The 25,687-nt window shown below is 34.4% G+C and overlaps 1 protein-coding gene across 1 annotated transcript in view; it reads left to right on the forward strand.

The window, feature by feature from the left end:
• TRPM7 (transient receptor potential cation channel subfamily M member 7) overlaps nucleotides 1–25,687 on the forward strand; it is a 54,816-nt gene that overhangs the window by 24,822 nt on the left and 4,307 nt on the right. Inside the window, exons 6-36 of the mRNA XM_085234197.1 lie at nucleotides 1,071–1,284; nucleotides 1,768–1,892; nucleotides 2,443–2,614; nucleotides 3,141–3,315; nucleotides 4,492–4,615; nucleotides 5,441–5,513; nucleotides 5,758–5,858; nucleotides 6,498–6,632; nucleotides 6,772–6,825; nucleotides 7,355–7,495; nucleotides 8,026–8,160; nucleotides 8,763–9,043; nucleotides 9,517–9,745; nucleotides 10,914–11,069; nucleotides 11,191–11,334; nucleotides 11,908–12,036; nucleotides 12,833–13,120; nucleotides 14,579–14,753; nucleotides 15,283–15,415; nucleotides 16,232–16,416; nucleotides 17,161–17,293; nucleotides 17,755–18,887; nucleotides 20,518–20,594; nucleotides 21,484–21,543; nucleotides 22,437–22,518; nucleotides 22,822–22,892; nucleotides 23,416–23,453; nucleotides 24,145–24,170; nucleotides 24,474–24,524; nucleotides 24,616–24,681; nucleotides 25,349–25,632. Coding sequence (XP_085090323.1) covers nucleotides 1,071–1,284; nucleotides 1,768–1,892; nucleotides 2,443–2,614; nucleotides 3,141–3,315; nucleotides 4,492–4,615; nucleotides 5,441–5,513; nucleotides 5,758–5,858; nucleotides 6,498–6,632; nucleotides 6,772–6,825; nucleotides 7,355–7,495; nucleotides 8,026–8,160; nucleotides 8,763–9,043; nucleotides 9,517–9,745; nucleotides 10,914–11,069; nucleotides 11,191–11,334; nucleotides 11,908–12,036; nucleotides 12,833–13,120; nucleotides 14,579–14,753; nucleotides 15,283–15,415; nucleotides 16,232–16,416; nucleotides 17,161–17,293; nucleotides 17,755–18,887; nucleotides 20,518–20,594; nucleotides 21,484–21,543; nucleotides 22,437–22,518; nucleotides 22,822–22,892; nucleotides 23,416–23,453; nucleotides 24,145–24,170; nucleotides 24,474–24,524; nucleotides 24,616–24,681; nucleotides 25,349–25,632 — 5,190 coding nt within the window. The remainder of the gene's footprint in view (nucleotides 1–1,070; nucleotides 1,285–1,767; nucleotides 1,893–2,442; nucleotides 2,615–3,140; nucleotides 3,316–4,491; nucleotides 4,616–5,440; nucleotides 5,514–5,757; nucleotides 5,859–6,497; nucleotides 6,633–6,771; nucleotides 6,826–7,354; nucleotides 7,496–8,025; nucleotides 8,161–8,762; nucleotides 9,044–9,516; nucleotides 9,746–10,913; nucleotides 11,070–11,190; nucleotides 11,335–11,907; nucleotides 12,037–12,832; nucleotides 13,121–14,578; nucleotides 14,754–15,282; nucleotides 15,416–16,231; nucleotides 16,417–17,160; nucleotides 17,294–17,754; nucleotides 18,888–20,517; nucleotides 20,595–21,483; nucleotides 21,544–22,436; nucleotides 22,519–22,821; nucleotides 22,893–23,415; nucleotides 23,454–24,144; nucleotides 24,171–24,473; nucleotides 24,525–24,615; nucleotides 24,682–25,348; nucleotides 25,633–25,687) is intronic.

Below are 25,687 nucleotides of genomic sequence, written 5' to 3' on the forward strand. Positions count from 1 at the left end.
TCACATTTAACAGAAAGGCTGGAAAACTGGAAATTTGGCATGTGCTCCACAACCATTTTGTGAAGGGTTTCTAGTTGTGATGGAAATTAGTTAATGGTCATGCAATTTTATCCTTGCAGCTGATACAGTGTAGCTCCAATAGTCCAACTGAAGCCTTTGTTAAGGAAGCTGTGTTCTTTATGCAGCCAGCAGAGCCCTCAGGGGCAATCTGATGCTCTAAATGAGATCATCTCTGGAGAGAAGGGCTCTTGGCAGAATTCTTTTGTGTTGGTAATAGCAATGTGTTTGTTCCATCATACCTATAGTACACCTTATTCCTTCATATCTGTGCATAGCTTAAAATTGATGTAAATCCTTTTTTAGGAGCACAGGAATAGCAAGTTTCTTGTGGTTATTTTTGATGGTTGCTAATGGGGTTGCTAAAAAGAAAGTTATTGGGATAGTGAACTTTTTAGTTAGAACATTATCCAGATTGGGCTTAATTTCTGTGTGTTATCCCCATCCTCTCTTGTACAGTATGTATCAAAGATGCAGAAGTATTTTTAACTGATTGATAATCTACTTAATCTTATGCTGATAAGCACAGCAAGTTACAAGCTCCTGTTACTGAAATTTCCTGTTAAAGAATTTAGATTTCCTTCCCATCAGGAACAGGGATGGAAAAGCTAGTGACTGTCTTTCTGTAAGACTTTTTGCAAGAAAATGCAAGCCCTATTAGATAGCAGAACTATTAGTATTTCTGAATTCCTTCAAATTTAGAGATGATCCAGCATTTCCTTTTTTTTTCCCTAGGAGGCTGTGCCAATGAGATGGGATAATGTGATCTTTCTGTAGTTACTACCTTTCTAGAACTTACCTTCAAAACTGTTCATTGTCTTGTCCTTAATTTTGAAAGGCGTAAAGTAAGAGTGCTCATTTATTGCATTTGCCATGCTTTGAGAAAATAAATTATATTTTCCATACCCACGAATAGGGCAGTATGTCCTGAAATACATCTTGGTTCTTGTCTTTACTCATTGATTCTGTGATGGTTTCCTTTAAGAACATTTTAACTCTCTTCTTGTCTGCAGTATGTGCGATTATCATATGACACTAAACCTGAAGCTGTTCTGCAACTTATGCTTAAAGAATGGCAGATGGAGTTGCCAAAGCTTGTTATCTCTGTACATGGGGGCATGCAGAAATTTGAACTTCACCCACGCATCAAACAGTTGCTTGGCAAGGGTCTTATTAAAGCTGCAGTAACAACAGGAGCCTGGATTATAACTGGAGGAGTGAACACAGGTAAAGTACAAGTGAATGTGCACAGCTAAGAAGATTATAGTTTGTAAAAGACAAAAGGCTAAATGAATGAATAGCTACGTCTTGAAGTAAATGTGGAATTTGGTCAAGAGAAACTAAAATAATATATTTTGAACATGTAGCAGGAAAAGCAATGTGAAGGGTGGTGGTGGTGTTGGGAGGGTTGGGTGGTTTGTTTTAGTTTTAGAAACTGCAAGAAGAAAAGCTTGATACAATTTCAACAAGTAGATGAAGGTACTGAAGGCTCTATAGTTCTTCCTGGGCTAACACTTGCTCTGTTGATTTACTGATACAAAGTACTTTGTCCTATTCTGATAGGTGTACTGTGGGCGCTTTTTCTTTTCTGTTGCATAAAATAGATTCCCAGAACCTTACAGGTCCAATTAGTGAATGAAGCAGTTGTATTTCTTAACAAGATGTGGCATTCAACACATTGAAATCTTTTTTGTGTTCAAACACTACCAGGTGTTGCAAAACACGTTGGTGATGCTCTAAGAGAACACGCTTCCAGATCATCTCGAAAGATTTGCACTATTGGGATTGCTCCATGGGGAGTGATTGAAAACAGAAATGACCTTGTTGGAAGAGATGTAAGGATAAATTCCCTAACTGAAATGATTATTTGCCTGCTTTATTTTTTGACAAATCTGCTCAAGAATTTTTTTTATTGCTTTGTATCTTTGAAGTGCTTGCTATAATATTAAAGTGCATTGGCATATGTGACTTATTGCAAGTTCATTAGTGTAACAGACTTGCACTAGAGGAGGAGCATGTTCTTAAGTACTGGATCTTATTTTTTTTCCCCTACTGATATTACTGAATCAAATAACAAAAATGCTGAAGTATGACAGAGAGCTCACATCTACAGAAGATAATAAATTTTGATGTCTTTAAGACTAATGTTTGTGAGAGCAATTTTTCATAAAGATACCTTTTCAAGGTATTTTTTCTATGCACTCTTTCAGAACAAAATTCTTTTGTGATAGTTCTATGCTTTCTTGCATAAAACGAAGCTGCTATGGCTCTTGGTGAATCCAAGCTTATGTGTGTCAGTTCTTGCTGTGCCTAGAAATACTGTTGAGTTTTACAGAGATAAATTTGAATCTCTTCAAGTAAAATCTATTGTCTGCTTGTGTTTAGGTGGTTGCTCCATATCAAACCTTGTTAAACCCATTAAGCAAACTAAACGTGCTAAATAATCTCCATTCCCATTTCATTTTGGTGGATGATGGAACAGTTGGGAAATACGGAGCAGAAGTGAAATTGCGGAGAGAACTGGAAAAAACTATAAATTTGCAGCGGATCCATGCAAGTAAGTAATTCTGGTCTGAGTGTTACTGTGCTTTAATGAATACAGTGCTTCCATCAAGCATTTGAATTAAAAAATATATATATATACAAAAATCAATCTGTTATGTATGTTTTAAGTCTGAATTATTGTTCTGCAAAAGCAGTCAGAGCAGATGACTAGCAATAGCTGTCCTGTGGCTGCTCAGTGCTTTTAAATTTGTTTTGTTTTAAAGCATGGGAATGATATTTTTGAAAGTAATTGTTTTTTTCAAACTTACCGATGTGCGAAGCAGTGCAGACATAATATCTACCATTGTTACTGCTTTTAGGTAAATAAAAGTGACAACTTAGTTAACATTTGTGTGAATATATAACCGTTTCTGTTAGTGTCTCTCCTGTAACTCTGGCACTGAAACTTCTTTTGCTAGTCCTGATAAAATGCTTTCAAGTCTTATGCTTAATTTTTTGTTGGTGCTGACAATGGTGAAAAAATGTGACTTAAATATTAAAACACTTTTTTTTTTTTTTTTAAATGCACAAATTTATAGGAATTGGCCAAGGTGTACCTGTGGTAGCACTCGTATTTGAGGGGGGCCCCAATGTCATACTTACAGTTTTAGACTTCCTTCATGAAAGTCCTCCTGTGCCGGTGGTGGTATGTGAAGGAACAGGCAGAGCTGCAGACATACTGGCATATGTTCACAAGCAAACAGAGGAAGGAGGGTAAGTCCTAATACTGCTAGCCAAACCGGCAGTTATACATAGATGGGTTTCAAGAGCATTCCTTAACGAATTGGTGCAAGAGCTTTATCCATGCAAAGACAAAAGGTGAAAGTGTAGAGTGCAACCTTGCATGTGATGTAGCTTTCCAGATTTGTTGCAATAACAGCTTTGGCTGAACATCAAGACTTCTTTTCTAGTTTTAGGCTCCTCCTACATACCTTGTACCAGTTGCACTAAGTGCTTGAGTATACTTACATTAGCAATAGTTATTAAAGGTTAGGAAAAGCGTATGAACCTATGTCCTACACTAGGGGAAATGTCTCGTGTGTAACTGAAGTGAGGCAATTTTGTTATACCATTGTGACTAGAAAGTCCCACTCTGATCTAATGATCTGTCTACTTCAACTGGATTTTAATTAAGTAAGGCACAGTAGCTCAAGTGAGAAATAAGATTAAGTGTACACAGTAGACTTGCTCAACAAAAGTTAGAGCTGACCAGGCCTTCCAGAGTTATGAGAATACTGAGAATAACGTTAACCAAACTGCTTGAAAGTATCTCTTGACTACATTGAGTGGAAATATTTTCATCCAGTTAGCTGTTATTTAGTAACAGCTTTTCTGAAAAGGAATTTGTTTCTGTACTTTTTCTTCTGAGTAGTCTTAAAATTGAACTTTTTACAGACTTCTGTTTAGTGGGAAAAAAAAAATATCTGTTTAAGCATAGGTTAAAAATAAAAATATACTTGTGTTCCATGGTACGTAGTGGCTTCTAGTTGGTTGTCAGACTTGCATTAATCCTTATATGTAATTGGGTCTTAGTTGCAGGGAATGCCTCAGAACGAGGAATGTAGAGCTGAAATGTAGCACTAAACCAAACAGTTTTGTCCATAATGAGTAAAGTCAGAAGCAGATTTGATTCAGAGGGGTGAGTGTGCAGTATTTTTTGTCAAAATATTTTAGTCAACAGTCTCTCAAATTTGGCTATGGGAAGGAAAGGGAGAGAGTTTAGTTACTTTTAGGAAGCAATATTACAGTCATCACTAGGCAACCTATGCTTTGACACTGGAACAATATGAGCTTGTAGATTACAAGACTTTGAATGGACATCTTGAAACAAATTAATGTTGTCATTCCTACTGTTCACATGTAACATGTTTTCATCATGTTCAATCTCAGGAATGTTCCTGAGGGTGCAGAGCCTGAAATCATTTCAACTATTAAAAAGACATTTAACTTTGGTCAAAGTGAAGCAGTTCATCTGTTTCAGACACTGCTGGAGTGCATGAAAAAAAAAGAACTTGTAAGTAGATCTTGCTATAGAAAAATCTTACGCAAGGTAATGGCATTTGTGGATATAATATTAAATTGTATCTCAGTGTTGTGTATGATCAAGTGTTATTCAAAATCATTACTGATGGATCTCGCCAATTATAGAAGATAGATTACCCACAAAAAATGACTATCTCATGATCAAGGGAGTCTTTAATCTTTTAATTATTCCCGGTAATTCAATTATTGTTTCCACGCCTTTTTGTTTTCTGCATACTAGATTCTGTTTTGTTCATAGCATGTATGTATTTTGTATGTGGGATATGGGATGTTTTCTCTTGTTTTGATTTTTGAGAGCCTGTGATATTTTTTTCCTATCAATTATTATAGTACTAACAAAGGACTCCTATCATTTTGTCATTAAAGCAAAAGCACTTAATAGAACTTTATATACAGCTAAAATTCAGATATTGATGTCTCATTTGGACGACGTAACATGTTGTTCCAAGATTTAAAATTGGCATAATCATCTAAACGCATTTGTTGGCAGGTTAATCTCATAATATAGGGTGAACTGAAGAAATAAATAGAACACTAGGTGATGTTTATAGCCAGTGGAATAATGTAATCATATTGAGGGAAGAAGTTCAGATAGGTTGAAAAGTGTAAGGGATTTTGTTTTTTGTCAGCTGATTGGCTTGTGTTGTCCTATACTACAGAGTGCACAGTAAAGGTGAATTTAAATGGAGTGTAGACTTAAATTGCATTGAAGATAGACATAAAAATTCAGAGCTAATCACTTTCATCCGAAAATAATTTTTTAACATTTTTAAATCCATTTTACTGTTTTTAACAGATTACCGTCTTTCATATTGGCTCAGATGAACATCAGGACATAGATGTTGCAATACTTACAGCACTGTTAAAAGGTGAGACTCTTAAGTGCTTCTGGAATCCCCAGCTGTTCTTTCTTGGTGATTACATGATTATAAAAATCTGTAGTAATCTTTACTTTTAAAGAAAATAATGATCCACTGTTCTCTCATTTTTTAGTACCATAAACTTTCATAACTCATGAAATAAACTGCATAACATTCAGATGTATTACTTATTTTACAGGAAGAATGAATGTTTATTGTATTTTAATTTTTTTCATTGTTTTTGCTTCTTAAGGCACAAATGCATCTGCATTTGACCAGCTAGTTCTGACGCTCGCGTGGGATAGAGTTGACATTGCCAAAAATCATGTTTTTGTTTATGGACAACAATGGCTGGTATGTAAATGGCCTGGATTAAGCAGAATGGTATTTTGTAAGGGAGAAACTTAACTTGCTGTAAAGAAAGAATCTTTTTACTTCTGTAGAGAGATGCTGTAGAATATGGGCAGTTATTTTTAGACAGTAATTTTTTTCATACTTCATAGTCTTACAGCTGTATTGTCTTACAGCTATTATTGTAGTTGAAAATGGCCCAAAAATTTTAGAAATGTGTTAAATATTCTGAGCTAAAGAAGAAATGGTGCTGCAGAAGTTGAAAGCTGAATAGATGTTAAACAAATGCAGTGATAGTTCTGGCCATTTGTCCTTCAAAGCGGTGGTGTAAATATTTGATGTCTTCATGTGTTTCATCCAATATCAGTTTGTGAGAAAAGCTTAACTACATTAAACCAAATTAGGCCAGTGTAATACTATTGAGTGTGTCAGTAAGAGATATACGATCAGAGAAAACTCTTAAGTCCTCATAATATTCTCCCTCTGTAAGTTATGATGCTCAGGGGATTTTCTGAACTGAATGTAGCCTTTTGCTTTTTAGACAAATAGGGTTTCCCTGTTCCAACTCTGGGGGTAAATGAGGTTGATTTGTAATCTAAATATACTTACTTCTGTGGTGTGTCTGTGGTTCTGTGCTTGTAGGTTGGCTCTTTGGAACAGGCTATGTTAGATGCCCTTGTGATGGATAGAGTTGCATTTGTGAAACTTCTGATTGAAAATGGAGTAAGCATGCACAAGTTTCTTACAATTCCCAGGCTGGAAGAACTTTATAACACCGTAAGTGAATTGTTTGTCATTCTTTTTGTATTTTTATTTATTTTAACTAACATTCAAAAATATTGGGCTTTTACTGTGGTATATTCATGTCGTCTCTGCACTCTAATTTTTTTTTCCCCCTCTTCTTTTTTTTATCAAGAAACAAGGCCCAACCAACCCAACACTCTTCCATCTTGTTCGAGATGTCAAACAGGTATGCTGTAATTGTAAAAATCTGTCAAACTAAACCATATTTATTATTATTTATTATGTTCGACTGTCGATTTAATCTTGGCTTTACTAATTAGGTTTTGCTGAAGCAACAAACTATGTTTGCAGTCATGCTTTTGTTTCCAATATCTGTAGCTGTGTGGAGTAGGCGGTGCCTTGCTGCCACACAGATGTGTATTATATATAATAAGTATTGTCTTTTTCATCTCAGTTGTGATTGCTTTGCTTTTTGAGAGTTTGGAAGCTGATAAAAGACAAAAAACAAATACATGATGACCCCTGCCTCCTAGCATCTAACCTCATAGGAGAAATTGTACAGAAGAGAAGCTATAAGCTTGTCTTTTCTGAAATTGGTAAATACTGAACCATGTAGATGCTTTGTGTCTTTTAAATATAAAAATTATTTTATTTTTATTTATTTATATTTAGAGTTGTTATGTTTAGGAACATTCTAGGCAAGTTTAAATTGAGATTATAATTTGCAAAACTGAAAATACCTTTTGTATTCTTAGGGAAATCTTCCTCCTGGTTATAAAATCAACCTGATTGATGTGGGGCTGGTTATTGAATATTTGATGGGAGGAACCTACAGATGCACCTACACAAGAAAACGCTTTAGAGCTATATACAATAGTCTCAGTGGGAACAATCGGGTATGTGGAACTGGGTAACAAGACATGCTGATTTGTTTGTACATAATTAAAAAAAACTAGATATTTTTGTGAAAAAATGGAGCTATATTATTTTGTTCTTTTCATCAGGGGACTGATTCTTTTATAGTTATGATACAACATATGAGGGCAACTGGTAGCTATTTGCAACGAGAACAAAAAAATTTTTATCATTTTCTTTCTTACTCCAGCGTATCCAAATTTCTTCTGGTATTTTCTCTCTTCCTAGAGGGGAAGAATGGGTGCCAAACACGCAGATTCCCTTGGGCGTGGGATGCAGATACTGTAACTTCTTGGCAGTTACACTAATTGCTTTACTATTTTGTGAGTTTAAAATAAATAAATAATCCTTCTTATGTAACCGATGAGAACACTAATTGTTGCTATTACATAAATTCATCACTGTTTAATTGCTCAACTTAGTATCTAGCTGCAAACAGCTTGTTATATACTGTTTAATAAATAGATGTAAAGAAAACAAGCCAAACCTCTTCCTATTATTTTTGCTACAGCGATCTGGGCGAAATCCTTCAAACACTACTCCTCAGCTGTGTAAAAGCCATGAGTCTTTTGGCAACAGGGCAGACAAAAAGGAAAAAATGCGACATAATCACTTCATCAAAACAGCACAGCCATACAAACCAAAGGTACAGATGTTTAAGGGGAAAGTATTAGATTTCATTTTAAGCAGTAAAGAGTGGAGAATCTGCTTGAAATCCAAGTGCAGTACCAGCAATTTTACTGACTTCCGTAAAGCTGGAGTTTCAGCCTTTCGTACTTGCTTATAAACTGTCTAGCTCACTTATAGGATTCTGTAAGTAATGTCTGTATTAGTCTTCCAGATAATCTCTGATGTGCTAGTGAGCAAAAAGCTCATCTTTGGAACAGTTCTGTCATTGGGGGGAACCTACATGATTTTGTAGATGAAGCAAGATTTGGCAAGGATGTTTTAGAGGAATTTTCACAAGTTTCTTCCTTTCTATGTAGGTATGATAGTTACTGCTTTGCATTTGATCTATAAAATCAAGGTAGTCCATTCTCACTGTTATTTAAAATGAATTGTACTTAACTGAAGTTTGAAGCTGAAGAACAAAAGTTTTATCTGCTTCTGAAATGTTTAGAAATTCTTTTTTTTTTTTTTAAAGGAATATATAACACTTTACATTAGAGCACTTGGTATTTTAATTCAGATTACATAATGGTCAAGTTCAGTGATACAAAAATGTAACTTTCTGATTTTATTTTAAAGATTGACACTGGTGCAGAAGAGGGAAAAAAGAAAAGAACCAAAGATGAAATAGTAGACATAGATGATCCTGAAACGAGACGTTTTCCTTATCCTCTCAATGAGCTGTTACTTTGGGCAGTGTTAATGAAGAGGCAGAAGATGGCCCTTTTCTTCTGGCAGCATGGGGAGGAGTCCATGGCAAAAGCCCTAGTTGCATGTAAAGTGTATCGTTCAATGGCATATGAAGCAAAACAAAGTGACCTTGTTGATGACACTTCAGAAGAACTGAAACAATATTCCAAGTAAATTACATTTATATAATTAAACTCTGTTCTTGGAATTTCCAATAAAAACAATGGACTGTATTACTAGCTAATGAAAACAATTCCATGAGCACACTCATAGGAAGTTCCTTTTTGCAAAAATGATTCAGTGATGCTCTAGTAAAAGTTGGGTATTAGATATTGCTCGTTCAGAGAGCTGTTAAAATCAGGTTTTATATTTAAATTAAAATGGATTGAATGTGCCACTTGGAACCATCTGACCTGACCTTCTTGTATACTATTTTAGCAGCTGTTTGTAGTCCACATATGTTTTTTGTTTTTTTTTTTTTAACAGAAGTCACAAATTTATGTTATAAATGCACGTACCAGAAAGGGCAGGCAATAGTCCAGTCAAATTGTGTTCCTGGGAATGTGATTACAGAAGAAAATTTGACTCAAAATCTATACATACTAAGTGTTGTTTGTTTTGATGCTTTTTCTTTTCATTCTAGCGAGTTTGGTCAGCTGGCAGTTGAACTGTTAGAACAGTCCTTCCGACAAGATGAAACTATGGCAATGAAGTTACTAACATATGAGCTTAAAAACTGGAGCAATTCAACTTGTCTGAAGCTGGCGGTTTCATCAAGGCTTCGTCCATTTGTTGCTCATACTTGTACACAAATGTTGTTATCAGATATGTGGATGGGAAGGCTGAATATGAGGAAGAATTCATGGTATAAGGTAAGCGTCGTCACTTTTTATTGTTGGCATAAAAATGATCAACAGAATGTATGTCTAGATGGAAAGGAAAATATGTGCTTAAATGCTTTCAGTATAAAGCTTTCACCACTATAGCTTGTGTTAATAAATCCTGTGAAACTGTCTGCTATAACATAATCAAAACTGGAATTATTTATTGTTAACTCTTCTGTTGACACTCTGTTGTCTTTTCAAATAAGGTACAGAAATACAAAAGGCAAAGAACAGGCAAGTAGTCTTTGATCGTAGGCTTAAAGAGATCTTGTGAATACTAATCCCCTACTAAAAATATAGTGGTAAAAAAAGAAAAGTAACAGACAGAAAACCCACTGTAAGAACATAGTTTCGTGCATTTTGGATTTTTACAGGCAACACAGACTTGATGTAGAAAAGCTTTCTATATATTCTATTTTGGAGGAAGAAGCTGAGCAAAAGAAGGGCACAGAGTGAAACAAGGGTAGGCAAATCGGGGATAGGCTTTCTGACAGTGCCTTTTGATACAGATCAATTGAGCCAACATGAGAGTTGCATATATATTTGAAGTGCTCTGCTCTACCAAAAACTTACTGCTGCTAGGAATGTAGTGAAGTACATCTTTTGTACAAATTATCAACAAGCATAACTTAACTTGTGACCTACTAAAATCCTCCTTGATAACTGATTAACAATCTTCTTGCTTGCTTTGTAACCAGCTAATAACGATAGCTTTTACTTAATCCCTTCATCCATACCATAGCTTTCATTTTTCTACCATGAGTTGAATGACAAGTCCCACTCACGTGCTTCTAAAATATGCCTTGATAGTTTTGGCTCCAGAGTTTCTGGGAGTGGGTTAAAGAAAAAGCTGAAATAGAATTGCTCTGGATCTTCAAGCTCAGAGTACGTTCTTTTTAGCTGCTTCTAGTTCTGGAGTTTGTGGGTTCTTTCCCTTTCCTGTTTCTAAAAGAGAAGGAACACTCTATATATGTCATCTTAGCTATTATTACTTACATATAAACTTAGGAGGCTAATTAGTTCCTACACTTTTATCCTCACTAACAAGCAAGGGCAATCTGGCTAGTGTATTTTCAGCGAATATTTTATGTATTGCTGTATTCTGATATTTTAACCTATCTGTTATCCATTTGAACTTAATCTTCATCTTTTTCAGGTGATATTGAGTATTTTACTCCCTCCTGCTATACTTCTGTTGGAATATAAGACTAAGGCTGAAATGTCACACATTCCTCAGTCTCAAGATGCACATCAAATGGCAATGGATGACAGTGAAAACAACTTCCAGAATGCAGCAGATGAAATACCAATGGTAATGATGGTGGATAATAATAATAAAAAAAATTATAATTTAAAATAAATATTGCATTTTTCAATTAAATCTCCAAATGCATGCCTTTCTGTATATGAAGCTAACAATCCTTTCTTTCTAGGAAGTGTTTAAAGAAGTAAGGATTTTGGACAGTACCACAGAGAAGCATGATATGGAGACCCCAGCAAAACCTAAAAGACTTCCAATTACACAGAAGTTTTATGCATTTTATCATGCACCAATTGTGAAGTTTTGGTTTAATACAGTGAGTTTTCTACTGTGTAACATGTTTTTTTTTTTTGGTTTGGTTTGGTTTGGTTTGTTAGTTTGTTTTTGACAACTAGTGCAGGTATTTGGGATCTTCCTGTAATATAGTTCTGTGATTTGCATCAGTTTGTGTTTTTTTAAAAACAAAAACAAAAATCTTACTCTGGTAAACTTGGAAGTGAGAAGTAGTTGATTCTGAAAAAAGTACACATGCAGTGCTTAGCATTTTTAGTGTTCATGAGGTTGGTTTTGAAAAACAGTAATTTTTTATGCTAAGAGTAGTTAGTGTAAAAATTTTTATTCTGGCCTGAGTAATTAATTTCATCATTTGTTTGAAGGAATTCTGTATTTATTTATAGGACAAAAGTGTTAATGCCCTAAGTTTTACAAGTTATTCTACAAACTTCTGTTCTAAGTAAATATGATTCCATATAAATAATAACTTGTCTGCTTAAAGAGTTAAAACAGTTCTGTAATTCTACTTGAAGCTGTTATTGTATACATAAAAAGTCCACATTTATAAGGAATTCTCTTCTGTAATTGTATGTATAATTTTTCTTGCTGTTTTTAGTTGGCATACTTAGGATTCCTCATGCTCTACACATTTGTGGTTCTTGTAAAAATGGAAGAAGTGCCATCTGTCCAAGAGTGGATTGTTATTGCTTACATTTTCACATCAGCAATTGAGAAAATTCGTGAGGTATGTCTCCAACAGTCTGTGATTTTATTTTTCTGTCAATTACAACAGCATGCTTCAAACTATGGTAATAAACAAGACAGCCTGAGAAACTTTAAGAATCTGAGTATACCTTTGCCCTATCATGGTCATACTTTGGAGAATAAAAAAATATATCGGGGACCAATATTTTTATTATTATTTTTTTTTTTTAATGTGTATTTACTTATTGCCCCTCTGACTATCTAATCAGGTTCTAACAAAAAGCCTTACTTTTCTGGGAAATTAAATATATACACATCTATTAGCATAAATCAAACTCTGCCATTAAGACCAAGATGAAACAAAAGCAGAACAAACTTTATTGAGATAGATATCTGCCACAACCACAGTGTTGCTGACCAGCAAGGATCTTTTGAGAAGTTCTATTAGAATTTTTAAATAGGAGAGGGAAAGCTACTTTGCTAGCTGTACATTACAGGTGCAACTGACAGACAGGAAGTAGGGCTTGGTTTTTGCCACAGTAACTGCCTGGAGGAAAAACAAAAACAAAAAATAAACAAACAAACAAAAAAACCCCAAGAAAATAGCAAATAAAGCAATTCTTTCCTTCATAACTTATGCGGATAAAAGGAAGCACTGTTTCCTTGTCATAGTTATGAAGCTGGCACAGTTAAACACTATTCTTTGGATTCCTCAGTGCAAAACAGTTGTCCACTCAAATAGGTATTTTATTTTTGCAAGTATAATATTTTCCAAACATGATTCATCTGTTCCAGTGTTGTTTCATTTGGACTAAATGTTTATTTTTTCATTGCAGATTTTTTTTATGTCAGAAGCTGGGAAAATTAATCAGAAGATTAAAGTGTGGTTCAGTGATTACTTCAATATTAGTGACACAGTTGCTATTGTCACTTTCTTCATTGGATTTGTTTTAAGATTTGGAGCAAAGGGGAATTTTGGTGAAAACACCTATAGAGAAAATTACATATTTGTTGCTGGAAGAATAACATACTGTCTCAATATAATTTTTTGGTATGTGCGATTACTGGATTTTTTAGCTGTTAACCAACAGGCTGGACCTTACGTTATGATGATTGGAAAAATGGTGAGGACAATTTTACTTTTGTCTTTTTGGCTGAAGTACCTTTTTCTTGCTGCATCTGTTTATAACTTCTCAGTTTTATTTCAAGACATGTTGCTTACCCTGCTGCAGTATGTCAACAACTCAGTGTGCAGAAGTAGCTAGCTGGAATGTAACTTAATATGTTTGAAAACAAGCACTGTTAGAAGTCATCTTTATTATGGAACTTTCTCTGTCATGGATCTGTAAAAAGAGGAAGATCTTCCTTGTGAACTCTGTTAAATGTCTGAGACTTGAAAGAATATCACAATACTCCTTCCTTGGTTAATCTAGCATTGCTTCCCTTTTGGCTTTGAAATCTATTTATACTCCTGAGGTTTTCTTGACTTTGTGCTATCTACTACGAAATTTAACTTTATAAGTAACTTAACTTCCCTGTAAGTGAGCCGTTTTAAATTTCCACAATTGCTCTCAAAATTAGATACTCCCCACAGGCTGTCTTCTCATACAGTTGTGTATACCCTCACATTCTACTACACGTGACAATGCAGCCTTCAAATTTTCTTTCTTTCAACCAGGTAGGATGTTATTTGGTATATTAGTTGATGTCCAGCAGTGAGGTCTGTTCGAACTGTATTTATCACCATGTGTCATGTAGTGCAGTTGTGTTTTGTAGTGTGAGAGCGTATTTTCAGGCAAGCAGTTGATGAGTGGTGGCTACCAAACCATCCTTGAGATCCATTTTTTTTCTCAAATTTGGTAAATTGCTGTAACAAAGAGAAGCTAATGCTAGGAGTTACAGACTTTCTAGTATTAACACGACTAGAGTGGAGGTAGAATTCTATAATAAGATTGAGAAAAGTGATCAATGAAAGTCATAAGAAGAAAAATGAAGAGCAAGTGGCAGCGTTTTAAGCCCTAAGAACCACATATATGAAGGGGGGAGGGGTGTTCCCACTCCCCCTAAAATGGTTCCTACAAAGTTAAATGCTGTCATTCTTTAAAAGGCGAGTGTCAAGCTGCTTATTTTCTCAATTTGATTTCTTGTTAGTAGCATAGGTTCTGTTTATTCAGTCCTTTCTCAACCCTTCAGAAGCTACACAGACATTTCATGCAGCTATTCACTGAATTCAGAAAATAATGCTTCTTCATCAGCTGCTGCTCTTCCACATAATGAGTATTTGAGTTAAAAAGAAGATACCTTTTGGCTAATAATAGTAAACATGCTATAAGAAAAGAGAGGAAAAAAATGAATTTTTTTACAGGATTTGTTATTTAGCAAAATTTGCTGCCTGAAATGCAAGCATCTTAGACTTTTCCTTAAACAACACAGAGTTTATCAAACTTATGCTGTCAGTGTAAAAATGTTTAATGTTGTGAAACCCTAATTTTGACCTTGTGCATTAACTGACTTTTGTGTGTGTGTGTGTGTGTGTGTGTGTGTGTGTGTGTATATATATATTTTTTTTTTTTTTTGTATAGGTGGCCAACATGTTTTACATTGTGGTGATTATGGCACTCGTACTGCTTAGTTTTGGTGTTCCCAGGAAGGCAATACTGTACCCTAATGAGGCGCCATCTTGGACTCTTGCTAGAGATATTGTATTTCATCCATACTGGATGATTTTTGGTGAAGTGTATGCCTATGAAATTGATGGTAAGACACTGAAGCAAGTAAGAAGGCTTATTCTGATAAGATCTTACTAAGATTTTATTTTTTGACATTAAATGTCTAGTATTGTTGATGTGGATTCCATTCACTGGATTATCTTCTGTCACTTGCAACTGTGTAACTTCTTGATTTGACTCTTCCATTATAATTTATAAAGCTTAAATAGCTTAGAATGAAAATTCTAATTAAGTTTCTAATAAAGCTATTCCTAACAATATTTTGGAATTTTTCCACCCAGATACCTTGCCATAATTTTTGGCTGTTATGATACTATGCTGTTTCTTTTTCTTCTTCTTATATATATTTATTTATTTTAAAACCAATAATATAAATATACCATAGTAATAACTAGGAACTGCCTTCTGATCTTTCTTCTATATTCCTAAATATGTAGAGGTATTTTGAATTGCAGAACAGTGCATGTTGTTTATTGTGCAGTCTTTCATCTTTTTTCCTGTCTATATCTGCCATGAGTTCTAAACTTGTAACTATTATGCTTTTTTCCTCAACTCAGTTTGTGCAAATAATTCTGAGTCACAAGTTGCTCATCTCTGCGGGCCAGGAACATGGTTGACCCCATTTCTTCAAGCTGTCTACCTCTTTGTACAGTACATAATTATGGTTAATCTCCTTATTGCATTTTTCAAGTAAGTATATGGAGTAATTACTTATTTTTGCTAATCCTTTGGTATATTAATTTTACTTGAATAATAGCAAAATAAGAATTGTTACCAGTTTGAGGCAATTCAATTTGGTGAAAGCATTTTCAGATTCAAAAGCTAGTCTTCTTCACTGTAAACCGCATGACAAGGAAGGGAAATTTGTGATATGACTAATATGTGTCACATCTGCAAGACCGAAGTGAACCAGATTTTTATCATAGATTGAAAGCATTTTATAATTTCTTTTCTTTGTAAAGAAACAGGGTTGTTTCTGGATCAGTATGTTGACTGGTGTTCCTAAATTCATTTAAATCTCTCTTCAACTGAATTCAGTTGCAGAGTAGTTTAAGTCTATTGGAATTATCTGTTAAGTATTTTATGTATGGGAATAAGCAGCTTGCTAACACATAGGAATGGTAGGCTGCAGAAATAATGTGGAGTGATTAAAACAAAAATCAAAACTGTTGAGTTGCAAATACTTTTTCTTGACAAATTTGAAAATTGATCTCATGATCTCAGTGCCTTTCATTTTCGAGGAAAAGTACTGAGATGGTACCAGATAAGAGATTTCTCATTTTCTCCCCGCCTTAAAGCATAGTCTTTTCTTGAGTGTTTCTAGCTTCCACTATAACTACTTGTGCAGTGAAAGGCAAGTTTGTTTTTCTTTCTTAACTAACTAGCCTTAAGACTCAAGATTGTTGAAGGATTTTTATTGTATTGTTTTTTTTTTAAATACCTTGACAAGCACTAAAAAGCAACAAAACTTGAATTGTCTAATGCTTTTTTTTTTTTTCCTTTCAGCAATGTGTATTTACAAGTAAAGGCAATTTCAAACATTGTATGGAAGTACCAACGCTATCATTTCATTATGGCCTATCATGAAAAACCGGTTCTGCCTCCACCACTTATAATTCTTAGCCATATGGCTTCCTTATTGTGTTGTATATGTAAAAGAAGGAAGACAGACAAGACTTCAGATGGGCCAAGTACGAGCAGTTATTATTAAAAAAAAAAAAAAAAAAAAAAAAAATTATTCTTTTTATATGTTTAAAGCAGGAAAGTGCAGTCTTGGTTAAAATGTATATTTTCAACAAAGTTGAGAAGCTAGACTTTGATCCTAGTGGGTCCCTTCTAACTCAGAAAATTCTATGATTCTAAATAGGTCTTTATTTTTTTCTTTAATCGTCAATATTGAATAAGACTGATTCTGTTCAAAGTTTCAGTGTTTTTACAAAGTATAATATACAGCCTCAAGAAAATCTCCAGTTAAACTAAGTTATTAAAAAAAAAAACAAGCCACCAAAAGATTAAATTTTCTGTTTGTGTTATTGGAATAATATATATTTATAGATATTGTGTGTGTGTGTTTTGTTTTGTTTTGTTTTTTTTTTCCCACGGAAACTGATATTACTTTAAAATCTTTTGAAGATTAAAAAATAAAAATAAAATATTTCATAATGCTAAAATTCAACTAAGAAATCTAAGGAATCTAGCCCCTGCCTTAAAGAAAGAAGGTGTGTGGATACGGGCTCTGTAAATGTCATTGTTCTTATTTTAGGCAAAATCTTTGACATTATCTACCTTTTTTCTCTAGCAAAGAGAGAAAGGGTCCTAGATGTCACTTCTTTGTTTTTCTTCTAACACCATTTGTAAGATTGTGGCTATTAATCTCTGTTGTCTATACTGCTTTACATCGTATTCATCTTCTGAATTGTTTAATCTCTTTTTAGAACTCTTCCTGACAGAAGAAGATCAAAAGAAACTTCATGATTTTGAAGAGTTGTGTGTTGAGATGTATTTCAATGAGAAGGATGACAAATTTCATTCTGGAAGTGAGGAGAGGATTCGAGTCACTTTTGAACGGTAAAATTTTTACAAATAAAATTTTGAATAGAGAAGCTTAGAACTTCTGTGATTTTTAATTGCTTTGAGGAGGGTAAATGCAGTTCAATAGAATAGTCAAATGAAGTATTTGTGCCAGTGTTAGATGATGCCTTTCCATTGCTATGCAGAAGCTAATAATGTGATTTGTTTCCTTATCTGTAGAATAGCATTGCCAGCACTTGGTAAGCTGTGGCAATTGTAAGGCAAAGCATTTGAAAGTGTGCTGTAGGCCCTTAGTTGATGTGTATGCTAATTCTGTGATTCAAAAGTATGTACAAATGTTGTATTACAAAGAAGTCCGATGCTCTAGTTTATAGCATCCTGAAATCTTAGGGTTTTTTTTTTTTCCTCAAATGGGCAGAAAAAGTTACAAAGTTGTTCTGTTTGCTTATTGAAAAAAAATACCTTTCATGGCTCCTTCATAATTTGATCTTTCTTAGGGTGGAACAAATGTGCATACAGATAAAGGAAGTTGGAGATCGTGTCAACTACATAAAACGGTCACTACAGTCTTTAGATTCACAGATTGGCCACCTACAGGATCTCTCTGCTCTAACTGTGGATACTCTGAAAACACTGACTGCTCAGAAAGCTTCAGAAGCTAGTAAGGTTCACAATGAAATTACACGGGAATTGAGCATTTCAAAACACTTGGCACAAAACCTCATTGATGATGGCTCTCTAAGATCTTCTGTGTGGAAAAAGCACAGCATTGGAAATGTCTTTGGTTCTTTTCCTCAAGGAGGCCTTGAAAATAACAATGCTTTACTCTGTAGCATTTCGATACGTGATGACAAAGAAGTCCAGCATAAGACAATTGGTCAGGAGTTGGCTCAAGTTGCCCGAAGAGAAGAAAGAAACTTTCAAGAGGCAGGTTCCTCAGGCAGTGCCTTATTTTCCAATGTTGTTTCCCCTCCAGAACTTCGCCAGCGAATGCAGGCTTCAGAGATCTCAAAATCCTCTAGTAAAAATAAAAAATTAGGCAATTCATCTAACAGTATGCCACATGTAACATCCCCAACAGCTAAATTTTTTGTTAGCACTCCATCTCGTCCCAGTTGCAAAAGTCAGCTGGATTCTTCAACAAAGCATGAAGAGACTGTTTGTTCTAAGGCTACAGAAGGAGAAAATAATGTAGAATTTGGTGCATTTGTGGGTAAGTATGACAAAGTAGATTCTGAATGTCCTGAAGTCATAATTAGCTGCTCTTATCCTCTTGCTTCTGGCTCTGCTTGCCTTGCTTTCACTCAACCTTGTGTTGAAAATGGAGGATACATTAATTGTGGTTTTATTCATGATGAGAGTGACGCTAATGATAACTACAGCTGCAGAGTTGACAAATGTGATCACCAGTCCTCTGTCAACTTATTGAAGATCAAACCCCAAACGAAGTTGTCTTTGTCAACTGGAGACTTGACATCAACAGTCAACGACTCACATGGAAAATTGAATGTTAAAGATGAACTTTCCAAAAGTCAACATGTTCATACAATGGAACTACAAAACCAAGATTTATGTTCTAACATCCTTATGGGACTACTTCATAAACTGTGGACCAAATCTAAACCACAAGGTTTGACTTATCAAGAATTGTATGGTATTTTGGGTGTATTCCGGTTGCAGGTGACTTTATTCTACCATTTTGCTCTGCTTTTTTTGCTTTTAACATCTCTAATTTCCCTATGTTGCTTGAATATTATTATTTTTTTTAACTTAAAAATTATCATTTCTTTATAATTCTGTCACATAGACAATATTTTTCTGGAAAACATTAGCCAGTTGTTGAGTATAACAGTTTTATGCAATCAGCTGCTCTGCAACTTGGTATGGCCATTGTAGATAAACTTTGCAACTTATTATAAAGCTCTTTTCATTTCATAAATTTAAAAATATTGTCTATTCCTTGACTTAATTACAGAAGACTTCTTAGGCTGATGGAATCCTGGACAAATATCTTTGGTATCTGTGTCAAACTGAGGGATCCTCCTATACTGTGTTTCTAAACACTGTTATAATTGGGATCTTCCACTGTTGCTATGTACTTTTTATCAGTCCTTTCAGAAAGCTTCCAAAATTCTTTTATTAAATAACAGCGTTATGCCTCCCCTTAAATTTTGCTTACCACTAAAAAGCTGCATGTTTCTGGTTTGAATGTCTTCATATTTGAATGGAAAAACAGTGGCAGATTCGTTGCAAAATACAGGTGTGGGTTTACTAACCGATTTCTGTGAAATACATAAAGCTTTAAGTAGGTTCAGTGTATCTGGAATTGTTAAGTTGCCTGTGGAAGTGTTGTCTTGCTCCAGCGCAGGGATGTCTCTATTTCAAAGATATGTTGAAGGTGTAAAATTTTAATTTTTAGACAAGAGTTTACTACTGTGAAACTTAAAATTCTACAGTGATATCTACATACGTCATTTATAGATTTGTTACTGTAGGAAGAGTGTCTCTGCATCTGTGCACACTAACTATTTGTTTATAATTTCCTCTTGATTCAAAAGAAGAATACCACCTCCCTTTTTTCTAATTCAGAAAGCAAGACTAAATAGATGTAATGGATTCAGTGATTGTATAAATCTATCTAATCTGTGAATGTACTTCACCACTAATAACTTTAAATACTAACTATACTTATTTTACTGGAGCCAAATTTTTAGTGTATGGTTCTTTGACAACTAGCATTTAGAACATACTCTTCATTCTTACTGTCCAGATTTTATAAGACTTCTGGTGCAGAGCAGCTTCCCATTATTAATATAAGCTGGCTTTCATTCATTACAAAGCCAGATGCTTGGTAAAATCCCGGAGATTATTTCTTGCAATTGGGAGGATGAAGGGTATATTGTAAAAGCTACCTCATAAAACTGTCTGCTTTTCCTTCATTTATCATGGCTGCATAAAAGCACTGAACACAGACTATCCGGTTCCTTTCATGTGAGGAACATACATTTAGGTAAAATCTGAAAAAGTTAATTTCACATTTTGAATTGTGGTAGTCCATGCAATGTGGGAAAAGCAGTAGTTTCGTATTAATATTTTGTCACATCAATTTTATTGTCTTTGGAAAACGTTCTCTGGTGCATTCAGGCACAAAGAAATTAGATGGTTTGGAGCCCTTTGTTATGATACAGACTATTGCCATGGTCAGGACATGGCCAATTACCATTGATTTTAAATACTTTTTTCAATTCACTGTGTCAAAGGTCACAGAGACAGCATGGAGTTGCAGCGATTTAAGGAGGCAGCAAGCAAAATTAAAGAAAGAAGTGCTGATATTGAGGTAAGTGTGGAAATTTTTTCTTTTTTTTTTTTTTTTTTTATTTTAACTTCACTGTGTATTGAAAATGTCTTAAGAACAAATACAATGAAGAAATTTGTAAAATGCAGCCTGGAAGGAATGAAGCTCTCTTACTGTAAGCGACTGAGTGAAAACTCATGCAGCCTTAAGCGTGTATTAGGTGTTGTTGCTTCATAATATGAAGAGAAGAACTTATGAAGCTGAAGTGAAATAACTGTAAATTCAAATTAAGATAAAATTACATGTCCCACAGTTAGTGGATGACGTTTTCAAATGAGACATTTGACACTTGAAAATTTCAACATCAGCATTTATTTGTAGTGATATTATGCAGAGCAAAATGATAGTGTACATGATTGAAGTAATGACTGCAATTAACACAAAATTTGATGTGATTTGAAGAAGAAAAGCCCTTTTTGTTAAATTTAAACTCATCTTCAAATAAATGATGTGTAATTATAGTTTGCTTAAATAAAGTACAAATAACTACTGTGAAGTTATTAATCAAGACAAATCCGTATTCCAGATGCTTATAGTGTATGCGTGTACACGTGCACATACATATAAAAACAAGGGTTTTTTTATTTTAGCATTAAAATAATAAATCATTGAATCAATAATAGAATGGTTTGGTTACAAGTTAACTATTTGCAGTTACTCCTCATCTGGGGAAGAGTCTGAACTTGAGAATTGCCTAGTGACCATTTGCAATGCCAATATTCTGTCAAGTTGCTCATTCTATGCATTCTATGTACTTTTTGATAAGTATCACGAGACCAAAAAGCTTTGTGTGTGTGAATTTTGGTGCTTCTATTAATAATGTTAATCATTTGTCTTTTTTTTTCTTTTTATTATTATTATTTTTTTATAGGAGCAACAGGAAGACTTCAAAAAGGCCATACTGGAGGGCATAGAGACTACCAGGCTGCAAGTAAGTAAAGAAGGTTTCCATTTATCAGAGACAATTTTCAACAGATAGTAAATTTATTCTTTACAGTGAGGATTGGGGAACTCTGTTTTTGTAGGTCATTTGTCTATAAAGATATAATGAATTCTGGTAATTATTTAAAACACAAAATAATGAAAAAGAAAACTTAGGGGGAAGTTTGCCAATTGTGTGATTAGTAATTATAGTCTATTTTCAACAAAAAAATTGCAGTATTTGCCTTTAAATAACGAGTGTCTTCACAGAGCATGACGCATTAAAGTTGGGATATCCGGACATTATGCATGACTAATAGCATTTATAACGAAGCACAGACTGAAGAATCTTAAATAAGTGCAAATGGCTGGATTTCAGGTGCAATAAAATAATTTGTCGTACCTGTAATTCTGAGCCTTAATTTCTCTTTGGGAATTGTCATTTTTTCCTGAAAGCTTTGCTGTCATTCATTATTTTCAGTGGCTTCTTTAAACTGAATTTTAGTTTCTGTCTTAGCCAACTTCTCAAATGAGAATAGGTAGTTAATGAAGGGAGATGACAGAACAGCTGAATGTGATACTGGTAGAGGTCCAGCATAATGTACATTTCTGCAATCATATCTTAACATTCTCTTTAAAAAATATTCTTTCAGAATAGATCGGTAGTCTTAATAAGTACCTGGAAATGTTAGAGTTGATATTTATTGTGAGGTGTGCTAGCTGAAATAAGTTTCCCTTCAGCATTTTTGTGCAGCAAGGTATTTGAGGTACATCCAGAAGTTTACAAAGCATAAATACTTTTTATTGTACTTATAGGTAGTCCTAAAAAAGAAAACTAGGCAGATTGCATGCTGAAAAAGTAGTAGCTGTAAAATGATGTGTGTGTGTATATTTCTTTCGTAGGGTCTTCAAACTGACTGTGGTCTTAGACAGTCTAGTTCTTGTGGTGGGTTTACTGACCCTTTGGCAGTCCATTCAGACCAATGTAAGTGTGCCATCTTTTGAGATGATCTATTTTTTTTTCCACTCAGTTGTGTTGACAATGCATACTCCAGGAGGATACAAAGGAGACACAAAAAGTTATCATATTATGATTGGTGCCATTTGTTTCCTTGTGATAGATGTAATTATGCCAGCTTAATTCCCGTTACCTTGAGGTTACCACAACAAATAGTCAAATAGTTATAAAAAGGCAAGCAATTTAGTCAGAACTGTGTTGGAAATGTATAATAGTCAGATAGGCAAGTAAATGCAAATCTTTATTCAATTATAATCTTTTCATTTGTAGTACCCAGCAAGAGTAGAAGAGCATCGAGTGAAGACGCTCAGCAGGTAGACTCTAAAGCAGCTTTGCTGACGGTTTGTATTCTCCTCTTCCTTTTATTGTTGCTGCTGTTGTTGTTGCTAATGTCAAACAGAACTAGAACTGAAGGAGTAAAAGGAAAAGAAACAAAAGAATAATACTGATTTGTAGTCTTGTTGAAGGAGGTAACAGGAGGGAAACTGTTTTGGCTGAGAGAAATTTTACATATTCTCCATTACGTACTGTGATTATTCTTACTATGAAAATACATGTTTCTTCCTGTTTAAAACAAGCCCTTTTGTTTAAAAGTAAAAAGGTTTATATGATCTATATTTAAAAAAAAAAGAATACAGCCTTTTCTATTTTTTTTGTCTTTACCATTCCTGACATCTATTTGAATATTTCCACCCACTTACAGTACGGCCTAATGGAATCTTTCCAATAAACACACTGCACTGCAAGATCTTAAAACATATAAAACTCTCACCTCCAAAATTAAATATACTACGTTCTCCTTACAAAACTGAAACAAAAAAAGTTTATTTGTTTTTTTTGTTGTTTTCCCCCTTTGATTTAAAGGATTGGTTGCAAGGTAGACCTTCAAGTAGCAGTCAAATGTAAGTAACTTTTTGAGTAGTGGAGAAGTTCCATTACTCTCTCTATATATGTATTCTTTTTGGTTATTGTCTTTGACTGTAGTGGTATTTTGTTGTGTTTAATGAAAAAACAAGGTTTAAGAATTTTTCTAATAAATAACTGAATGTATTCACTGGAATGCTATGACAGGTTCTATTTAAATTAATGGGGTCACATCAAAGGGCAAAACATGTTCTTACATGAAAATGTTTGTATTGACGCTTGTTTGCGTGCTACCTTCCAGGTGAAGGTCTTTCCCAGCCTTTAGAACTTGTAAACCTTCTCTGAAATTGTGCAGTCATTGCTGTTGTTAACAATTATCCCCTGAGTTAACTGTTAAAACCATTACCTTATTAATCTGATAACAGAAGTGTTAACTGTTGTGAACACAATTTAATTAAAGCACTTCTGTGAGAATGAGCTCTTGTGATGCAAGCTTTGCGTAATGTTGTACGTGACTGGTAGTATTTAAAGTATAGCTCTAAATCTGTGAGATTACTTAACAGCCTTCCATTACCATTTTGTAATTAAGCAGTAGTGTTGCCCTTGAAAACTAGGGTAAAGGCATTACTGTCAGCTTAACAAGGTGACCTAGGATGATGTGTTAAAATTGGTGAATGTAAGGCAAGTTTTTAACAAACAGTGACCAGTTGCTTTTTTGGCATTTCACAGGGCATCTGAAGAAGATGCATTGAATGGTATGTTGATTGTTTTTTGTTCTATAAACAAGCTAGGAGCTTTTTCATATATACAAACGTATGAGAATATTCTTTGAAGTTAAGAGACAGATAGCTGTGATTACTTTTTGTAACAAATAGTCTACTACCAGGTACTACAGTTTCTTCTGATGTATTGAACAGCTAAATGAGATACTTACTTTTCTGCATAGCAAATCTTTTTCAGACCCTAATCTTTGGGAGAAAGTGAGCTTTGTGCATGGTTATTGTAATACACAATGCAGGTATCAGGCAGTTTCTCTCATCATTTCTAATCTCTCTCAGGCATTGCTTCTCCTTTCAAGCCTATCATGGATATCAACTACTATTACTCAGGTCAGTGCCTCTAATGAATAAGTGTTCGTATTTTTAATGACACTTATTAGATCCTTAAGATCTGTTGAATGCTGTTATTTTTTTTTTCTAGCTGTAGAAAGAAATAACTTGATGAGGTTATCACAGAGCATTCCTTTCACTCCTGTGCCTCCAAGAGGTAAGAACTGTAATTCCTGCTAGTGGGTAGAGGGAAGAGGGTCAGAGTTCAAACAGCTGGCTTAATGTAGTCTTTTGGAGAAGAAAACAAAAAACAAACCCTGTATAGATTTCTTGTAATATAGAATGATCAAGCCAAATTTCACACTTAGTTGTAGCAACTTGAATGTAGATAGTGAACTGAAATAGTACCTGTTTTGCAACAATCAAAAAATGAGTGTGACGCATTCTCTAGAGCAGCTCATGTGCTTATGAAACCTAGATGTAACTGTACTTGTCCTCAGAAATAGTGGCAAATTTTTACAAAAAAAATTTCATATTCTGGATATTCTGGAAGGACTCCTTTATGTTAAGAAATGTTTTGATTTGTTTAAAGTGCATGTAAGCATTTATTCAGTGTTCTTAATGCAGTTTGAACAGAATGTTGTTTAAATAAGGGTCATTAGTAGTTCTAATGAGGGGGATCAAAACATTGTGCCTCTATGTTGCTGTATGAAAGAAATTGGAGAGAAATTCTGACTGGCTTGTCTAGATTTTTTAAATTAATTTAGAGCATTAGTAATTAACAACTTCACGTGTGTTGCAATCTAAGAAACCAGAGATATTCAGTGCTTCAATTTTAAACTTCAAAAATTAAAGTTACTAATGGCTTTTTGTATTGTAAATAGGTGAACCAGTCACTGTGTATCGCCTCGAAGAAAGTTCTCCCAACATCTTGAACAACAGCATGTCTTCCTGGTCACAGCTGGGACTCTGTGCGAAAATTGAATTTTTAAGTAAAGAGGAGATGGGAGGAGGTTTACGTCGAGCTCTTAAAGTTGTATGCACATGGTCAGAATATGACATCCTGAAATCAGGACATCTTTATATCATCAAGTCTTTCCTTCCTGAAGTTGTGAACACATGGTCAAGCATTTATAAAGAGGATACTGTGTTACACTTGTGCCTGAGAGTAAGCCTTATTCTTGTCATTTACTGAACATAGACAAGCATCACGTTTAAGTTAG

This window comes from Meleagris gallopavo, chromosome 12 (genome assembly GCF_905368555.1).
Source record: "Meleagris gallopavo chromosome 12, MGAL_WU_HG_1.1, whole genome shotgun sequence".
NCBI classification, from domain to species: domain Eukaryota; kingdom Metazoa; phylum Chordata; class Aves; order Galliformes; family Phasianidae; genus Meleagris; species Meleagris gallopavo.